The 9,193-nt window shown below is 52.3% G+C and overlaps 1 protein-coding gene across 1 annotated transcript; it reads left to right on the top strand.

Moving 5' to 3' along the window:
• Positions 1–1,937: 1,937 nt before the first annotated feature.
• Positions 1,938–9,034, top strand: LOC117809145 (mitogen-activated protein kinase-binding protein 1-like; the record flags this gene model as incomplete). Its single annotated transcript, XM_034678838.1, has 11 exons — positions 1,938–2,300; positions 3,319–3,410; positions 3,553–3,615; positions 3,755–3,812; positions 5,400–5,570; positions 5,849–5,986; positions 6,950–7,132; positions 7,394–7,411; positions 8,158–8,318; positions 8,578–8,776; positions 8,897–9,034. Coding segments are annotated over exons 1-11 (1,350 nt in total), but the record flags the coding sequence as incomplete, so codon positions are not given.
• Between the last annotated feature and the right edge of the window lie 159 nt (positions 9,035–9,193).

Raw genomic sequence — 9,193 nt, 5'->3', positions numbered from 1 at the left:
GGTCACCTGTCAGTGGGTACACAGTCACCTGTCAGTGGGTACAGGGTCACCTGTCAGTGGGTACAGGGTCACCCGTCAGTGGGTACAGGGTCACCTGTCAATGGGTACAGGGTCACCTGTCAATGGGTACAGGGTCACCTGTCAGTGGGTACAGGGTCACCTGTCAGTGGGTACAGGGTCACCCGTCAGTGGGTACAGGGTCACCTGTCAATGGGTACAGGGTCACCTGTCAATGGGTACACAGTCACCTGTCAGTGGGTACAGGGTCACCTGTCAGTGGGTACACAGTCACCTGTCAATGGGTACACAGTCACCTGTCGATGGGTACACAGTCACCTGTCAGTGGGTACACGGTCACCTGTCAGTGGGTACACGGTCACCTGTCAGTGGGTACAGGGTCACCTGTCAGTGGGTACACGGTCACCTGTCAGTGGGTACAGGGTCACATGTCAGTGGGTACACGGTCACCTGTCAGTGGATACAGGGTCACCTGTCAGTGGGTACACAGTCACCTGTCGATGGGTACACAGTCACCTGTCAGTGGGTACAGGGTCACCTGTCGATGGGTACACAGTCACCTGTCAGTGGGTACACAGTCACCTGTCGATGGGTACACAGTCACCTGTCAGTGGGTACACGGTCAGTGGGTACACAGTCACCTGTCGATGGGTACACAGTCACCTGTCAGTGGGTACACAGTCACCTGTCAGTGGGTACACAGTCACCTGTCAATGGGTACACAGTCACCTGTCAGTGGGTACACAGTCACCTGTCAGTGGGTACACAGTCACCTGTCGATGGGTACACAGTCACCTGTCAGTGGGTACACGGTCAGTGGGTACACAGTCACCTGTCAATGGGTACACAGTCACCTGTCAGTGGGTACACAGTCACCTGTCAGTGGGTACACAGTCACCTGTCAATGGGTACACAGTCACCTGTCAATGGGTACACAGTCACCTGTCAGTGGGTACACGGTCACCTGTCAATGGATACACGGTCACCTGTCAATGGGTACACGGTCACCTGTCAGTGGGTACACAGTCACCTGTCAGTGGGTACACGGTCACCTGTCAGTGGGTACACAGTCACCTGTCAGTGGGTACACGGTCACCTGTCAGTGGGTACACAGTCACCTGTCAATGGGTACACGGTCACCTGTCAATGGATACACGGTCACCTGTCAATGGGTACACGGTCACCTGTCAGTGGGTACACAGTCACCTGTCAATGGGTACACAGTCACCTGTCAGTGGGTACACAGTCACCTGTCAATGGGTACACAGTCACCTGTCAATGGGTACACGGTCACCTGTCAATGGGTACACGGTCACCTGTCAATGGGTACACGGTCACCTGTCAGTGGGTACACGGTCACCTGTCAGTGGGTACACGGTCACCTGTCAATGGGTACAGGGTCACCTGTCAGTGGGTACACAGTCACCTGTCAATGGGTACACAGTCACCTGTCAATGGGTACACGGTCACCTGTCAGTGGGTACACGGTCACCTGTCAGTGGGTACACGGTCACCTGTCAATGGGTACAGGGTCACCTGTCAGTCGGTACAAGGTCACCTGTCAATGGGTACAGGGTCACCTGTCAGTGGGTACAAGGTCACCTGTTAGTGGGATAAGAGCGACTCTGAGATGGAACCAAACTGTGTTGTTTAGTGGACTGGGTCTTGTGGGGTGTTCCTGGTCTGCAGGGGCAGGATTTACCAGGAGAAGGAAGGAGATCAGGGGAACCAGGGACGGACGGACGGATGGACGGATGGATGGATGGATGGATGGATGGATAGATAGATAGATAGATAGATAGATAGATAGATAGATAGATAGATAGATAGATAGATAGATAGATAGATCAGTCTGATGGGTTTCTCAATAAAAACAAGCACGATGTATTTGCCCTTTTATTCTGAAAACCCTGCCCGGATGTGTGTGTGTGTCGCTGCGGTGTGTGTGTGTCCGGTCCGGTTCGTGCTGAAGCCGCTTCGTGTCTTCGCTGCGGCGGAGGAAACAATGCGGAAGAGGTAGCGATCCGAGTCAGTCCCGAACCAGGACCAGAGCCCGGACAGCGGGACCGGCTCTGTTTGCAGACAGCATGACGTCATCAGCAGCAGGGACAGAGAGGAGCGCGAGCCGCTGAGCTAACGAAGCTAACAGCGCGATGACTGCGGAGGGAAGCGGCACGATCCGCAGCCGCATCAAGAACCTGCTGCGCGCGCCGTCCATCAAACTGCGCGGAAGGAGCGGCAGGAGCGGCACCGCGCGGCAAAGAGACCAGCTGAGCGACAAGGTGCGCAGGCGCTGTACACGCAGACAGACTCATATACACAAACACACACACACACACACACACACACAGACAGTCATATGACTGAGCTGTTTGAGCTAATGTGACACGCCACACACACTGACACACACACACACACACATGGCTTGGTGCAGAGTCATGTGAGAGGAGGATTACTTCATGTTGTGTTCAGGTGATAACTTCATGTTGTGTTCAGGTGATAACTTCATGTTGTGTTCAGGTGATTACTTCATGTTGTGTTCAGGTGATAACTTCATGTTGTGTTCAGGTGATTACTTCATGTTGTGTTCAGGTGATTACTTCATGTTGTGTTCAGGTGATTACTTCATGTTGTGTTCAGGTGATAACTTCATGTTGTGTTCAGGTGATAACTTCATGTTGTGTTCAGGTGATTACTTCATGTTGTGTTCAGGTGATTACTTCATGTTGTGTTCAGGTGATAACTTCATGTTGTGTTCAGGTGATTACTTCATGTTGTGTTCAGGTGATAACTTCATGTTGTGTTCAGGTGATTACTTCATGTTGTGTTCAGGTGATAACTTCATGTTGTGTTCAGGTGATAACTTCATGTTGTGTTCAGGTGATTACTTCATGTTGTGTTCAGGTGATTACTTCATGTTGTGTTCAGGTGATTACTTCATGTTGTGTTCAGGTGATAACTTCATGTTGTGTTCAAGTGATAACTTCATGTTGTGTTCAGGTGATAACTTCATGTTGTGTTCAGGTGATAACTTCATGTTCTGTTCAGGTGATAACTTCATGTTGTGTTCAGGTGATTACTTCATGTTGTGTTCAGGTGATAACTTCATGTTGTGTTCAGGTGATTACTTCATGTTGTGTTCAGGTGATAACTTCATGTTGTGTTCAGGTGATAACTTCATGTTGTGTTCAGGTGATAACTTCATGTTGTGTTCAGGTGATTACTTCATGCTGCGTTCAGGTGCCATGATATCTGCGTGTATATCTCAGTGGTTTTATCTCCATGTCTTCTTACCTTCAGGTGAAGCTGGAGAAGGTTTTGGGGATTTCAGCTCCAGGGAATCGAGCGCTCGCCTGTGACCCTCAGACCGGCCTGCTGGCTTATCCTGCAGGGTAACTTACCTTTATTATACCTGTGTCCACTTCCTGTTTGTGTACGTGAAAATAAACACTGTGTGTTGTTTGTAAATAAACACTGTGTGTGTGTGTGTGTGTGTGTGTGTGTGTATTAACACACTGACCTGTGTGTCTGCAGGTGTGTTGTCGTCCTGTTGAACCCTCGGAGGAACAGTCAGCGTCACATCTTCAACACCTCCAGGTAACGACCAGTGCTGTTGCCGTGGTTACCTACGGGTCAACAATGTTGGCATGACAACACATGAATAATGTCACACATCTAGCAGCCAATCAGAGTAGACGTCCGTGTTTGACATTAATTTAATTGTTGTTTTTCTCAGGAAGGCGATCACAACGTTAGCGTTTTCACCTGACGGGAAATATGTCGTCACAGGAGAGGTGAGTCTGTGTGGACCCGTCTAATACCTGGAGCATGTACAGGTCTCTGCAGGTCTCTGCAGGTCTGTGTGGACCCGTCTAATACCTGGAGCATGTACAGGTCTCTGCAGGTCTGTGTGGACCTGTCTAATACCTGGAGCATGTACAAGTCTCTGCAGGTCTGAGTGGATCTGTCTAATATCTGGAGCATGGACAGGTCTCTGCAGGTCTGTGTGGACCTGTCTAATATCTGGAGCATGTACAGGTCTCTGCAGATCTGTGTGGATCCATCTGATACCTGGAGCGGGTAAACATCATGATCCTGACAGTCAGAGCTCAGGGTGTAAACATTAGGAGCCTGACAGTCAGAGCTCAGGGTGTAAACATCAGGAGCCTGACAGTCAGAGCTCAGGGTGTAAACATCAGGAGCCTGACAGTCAGAGCTCAGGGTGTAAACATCAGGAGCCTGACAGTCAGAGCTCAGGGTGTAAACATTAGGAGCCTGACAGTCAGAGCTCAGGGTGTAAACATCAGGAGCCTGACAGTCAGAGCTCAGGGTGTAAACATCAGGAGCCTGACAGTCAGAGCTCAGGGTGTAAACATCAGGAGCCTGACAGTCAGAGCTCAGGGTGTAAACATCATGATCCTGACAGTCAGAGCTCAGGGTGTAAACATTAGGAGCCTGACAGTCAGAGCTCAGGGTGTAAACATCAGGAGCCTGACAGTCAGAGCTCAGGGTGTAAACATCAGGAGCCTGACAGTCAGAGCTCAGGGTGTAAACATCAGGAGCCTGACAGTCAGAGCTCAGGGTGTAAACATTAGGAGCCTGACAGTCAGAGCTCAGGGTGTAAACATCAGGAGCCTGACAGTCAGAGCTCAGGGTGTAAACATCAGGAGCCTGACAGTCAGAGCTCAGGATGTAAACATCATGATCCTGACAGTCAGAGCTCAGGGTGTAAACATTAGGAGCCTGACAGTCAGAGCTCAGGGTGTAAACATCAGGAGCCTGACAGTCAGAGCTCAGGGTGTAAACATCATGATCCTGACAGTCAGAGCTCAGCGTGTAAACATCAGGCTCCTGACAGTCAGAGCTCAGGGTGTAAACATTAGGAGCCTGACAGTCAGAGCTCAGGGTGTAAACATCATGATCCTGACAGTCAGAGCTCAGGGTGTAAACATTAGGAGCCTGACAGTCAGAGCTCAGGGTATAAACATCAGGCTCCTGACAGTCAGAGCTCAGGGTGTAAACATCAGGAGCCTGACAGTCAGAGCTCAGGGTGTAAACATCAGGAGCCTGACAGTCAGAGCTCAGGGTGTAAACATCATGATCCTGACAGTCAGAGCTCAGGGTGTAAACATCAGGAGCCTGACAGTCAGAGCTCAGGGTGTAAACATCAGGAGCCTGACAGTCAGAGCTCAGGGTGTAAACATCATGATCCTGACAGTCAGAGCTCAGGGTGTAAACATCAGGCTCCTGACAGTCAGAGCTCAGGGTGTAAACATCAGGAGCCTGACAGTCAGAGCTCAGGGTGTAAACATCAGGAGCCTGACAGTTAGAGCTCAGGGTCCAGCGCAGCTCTAACACCCTGACCTCTGTCTCCTCCTCAGAGCGGCCACATGCCGGCCGTCAGGGTCTGGGATGCGTCTGAGCACGTGCAGGTGGCAGAGCTGCAGGAACATAAATATGGAGTGGCGTGCGTTTCTTTTTCTCCAAACGGGAAGTTCATCGTCAGCGTGGGATTCCAACACGACATGATGGTCAACGTCTGGAACTGGAAGGTAACTACCTCTCTCTCTTCTCCTGATCCTCCTGACCCCCTGCAGGGGGCAGGGAAGACCAACAGGTGAACAGTGGTCTGTAGTCTGAGGAGGTCTCTGCAGGACTGAGGAGGTCTCTGTAGGACTGAGGAGGTCTCTTTAGTCTGAGGAGGTCTCTGTAGTCTGAGGAGGTCTCTGTAGTTCTTGTCAGTTTGAGTGCTTTTATTTTGGCGGTGTTTTAAATCTTGAACTGTGTTTCCTGTGTGATGTCATCGCTTCTTCTTCGTGTGTCTCTGCAGAAGAACATCCTGCTAGCAGCCAATAAGGTGTCGAGTAAGGTCACCGCCGTCTCCTTCTCTGATGACAGCTCATACTTTGTTACCGCCGGCAACCGTCACGTCAAGTTCTGGTACCTGGACCACGCCAAAACCTCCAAGGTTCACAACTTCCTGTTTGTTAATCCGTCAACTCTGCCTCGGGCTCTCAACTCTAAAGCAGAGGACCCCAGAACCTGAACCCAAGACCCAGAACCCCAGACCCAAAACCCCAGACCCTGAACCCCACACCCTGCTATTTAAAGCAGGGGACCCCAGACCCTGAACCCCAGACCCTGCTCTTTAAAGCAGGGGACCTCAGACCTTGAACCCCAGACCCTGAACCCCAGACCCAGAACCCCTGACCCTGAACCCCACACCCTGCTATTTAAAGCAGGGGACCCCAGACCCCAGACCCTGAACCCCAGACCCTAATCCCCACACCCTGCTCTTTAAAGCACGGGACCCCAGACCCCAGACCCTGAACCCGGGACCCTGAACCCAGGACCCTGAACCCCAGACCCTACTCTTTAAAGCAGGGGACCCCAGACCCTGATCCCCAGACCCCGAGCCCCAGACCCTGAACCCCAGACCCTGCTCTTTAAAGCAGGGGACCCCAGACCCTGAACCCCAGACCCTGCTCTTTAAAGCAGGGGACCTCAGACCCTGAACCCCAGACCCTGAACCCCAGACCCTGAACCCCAGACCCAGAACCCCTCACCCTGAACCCCAGACCTTGCTCTTTAAAGCAGGGGACCCGAGACCCTGAACCCCAGACCCTGAACACCAGACCCTGAACACCAGACCCTGAACCCCAGACCCTGCTGTTAAAAGCAGGGGACCCCAGACCCTGAACCCCAGACCCTGAACCCCAGACCGTGAACCCCTGACCCTGAACCCCAGACCCTGAACCCCAGACTCTGTTTTGTTTTTTCCTCCTAATAGACGAAGATCATGTTACTGCTGCTAACTCTCTCTCTCCCCCCTCTCTCCCCTCTCTCCCCCCTCTCTCCCCTCTCTCTCCCCTCTCTCCCCTCTCTCCCCTCTCTCCCCCCTCTCTCCCCTCTCTCCCCCCCACCCCCCCAGGTGAATGCTACAGTCCCCCTGATGGGGCGTTCAGGGCTGCTGGGAGAGCTCAGGAATAATTTTTTCAGTGACGTGGCGTGTGGGCGGGGCCGACAGGTGTCCTCCACCTTCTGCATCACTACGTCGGGTCTGCTCTGTGAGTTCAACGACCGCCGGCTCCTGGATAAGTGGGTGGAGCTTCGGGTGAGTCTGTGCTTGTTTCCTGTCTGATAGGTGTGAATGATTGTTGATGGAGAGCGCCACCATGAGGATGAACTCTGCGTCCACATGTTTATTTAATGTTGGATATCAAACCACGCCCACCAGTGATGTCACAGTGTACAGTGATGTATGATGAACTGTGACATCACTGGTGGGCGTGGTTACAGGTGTATATTCATATTTCTGTCCTATCAAAACCTTTAATGTGAAGTTCCTCTGCTTCCTCCCCTGCTTCCTGAACAGAGAGTTGACTCCGCCCCCGTAAGTCTCTGTCTCAGCAGGACTCAGTCCGTCCAGCAGGACTCAGTCCGTCCTGCAGGACTCAGTCCGTCCTGCAGGACTCAGTCCGTCCAGCCTAACAGGAAACACATCTCAGATCTGTTAGCATGCTGGCTAGCTAAGAGCGTGAACAGCTTGTAGTCTCGTTCAGGTCCAGACATCCTCTCTGAAATCCTCTGGGCTGGACGCACTGACTCCTCTGATCCTCTCTGTAATCCTCCGAGCTGGACGCACTGACTCCTCTTATCCTCTCACTCCATTGGTCCATACACGGCAACATGACACTCATGACCATCACTGCACCTGATTGGCTGACGGGCAGGTCACTCTGTTCCAAATTTACCTCAACGCCACAAACAGAGCGTCCGACTGACGACAACCTCCACCCACTCACCCACTCACCCTCTACTCTCCCACTCAACCACTCCCCCTCTACTCACCCACTCACCCTCTACTCTCCCACTCACCCACTCACCCTCTACTCACCCACTCACCCTCTACTCACCCACTCACCCTCTACTCTCCCACTCACCCACTCACCCTCTACTCTCCCACTCACCCACTCACCCTCTACTCACCCACTCACCCTCTACTCTCCCACTCACCCACTCACCCTCCACTCACCCACTCACCCACTACTCACCCACTCGCCCACTCACCAACATCAACAATCATGAGCAATCAAAGTATCAACATGGTTTCTAACCCCCCCCCCCCCCCCCCCCCAGGTGTGTCAGGCCACCTGTCTGTCCGTCACTGAGGACCTGATTTTCTGTGGCTGTTCTGATGGGATCATCCGAGCGTTCAGTCCTGTTAACCTTCACTTCCTGTGCACTCTGCCCCGCCCACATAGTCTGGGAGCAGACATCGCCAAAATGGTGGACGCCAGGTAACACACCGACTCAGATACACACGTACATACACACACAGGTAACACACCGACTCAGATACACACGTACATACACACACAGGTAACACACCGACTCAGATACACACGTACATACACACGCAGGTAACACACCGACTCAGATACACACGTACATACACACGCAGGTAACACATACAGGTAACACACACACACAGGTAACACATACAGATAACACTGTAACTCCTCCCCCTCTGTCTCTCCTCCTCCTCTCCCCCTTCAGTCAGCTGTTCTCCTGCAGGCAGGAGGCCCGGTATCCGGACACAGTGGCGTTGACCTTTGACCCCAGCAGTGGTCGGTTGTCATGTGTGTACAACGATCACAGTGTTTATGTTTGGGACGTCAGAGACCTCCGTGACCCTCGCAGGGCAGGAAAGCTTTACTCTGCTCTCTATCACTCGTCCTGCGTGTGGAGCCTGGAGGTCAGTGTGAACACAGAGGTCAAAGGTCACAGACATTAAACACACTTACATCAGGTGGGACTGTTCAGTGACAGATTCTAAAATAATAAAGGTGAGCATCACCTCTGCTGTCTCCCACAGGTGTACCCAGAGGGAGGGGGGAGAAAGGGGGAGGGGCATCTACTGCCTGGGTTGTTCCTGTCCTGCTCCTCAGACAACACAGTCCGACTGTGGAACCTGGACGGGAACAACGCCCCAAACAAGAACATCCTCAGCCAGGTAAGGAAGCACATGTGGGAGTTTTCATCTGACAGACTTTACAGATTACACCTTCACACCTTCACACCGTCACACCTTCACACAGTCGCACCTTCACACCCTCACACCGTCACACCTTCACACAGTCGCACCTTCACACCGTCACAACGTCACACCGTC

This window comes from Notolabrus celidotus, unplaced genomic scaffold (assembly GCF_009762535.1).
Source record: "Notolabrus celidotus isolate fNotCel1 unplaced genomic scaffold, fNotCel1.pri scaffold_240_arrow_ctg1, whole genome shotgun sequence".
In the NCBI taxonomy this organism is placed as follows: Eukaryota; Metazoa; Chordata; class Actinopteri; order Labriformes; family Labridae; genus Notolabrus; species Notolabrus celidotus.
Note: the sequence above shows the minus strand (reverse complement) of the source record. Positions and strands in the feature narration are given on the sequence as shown.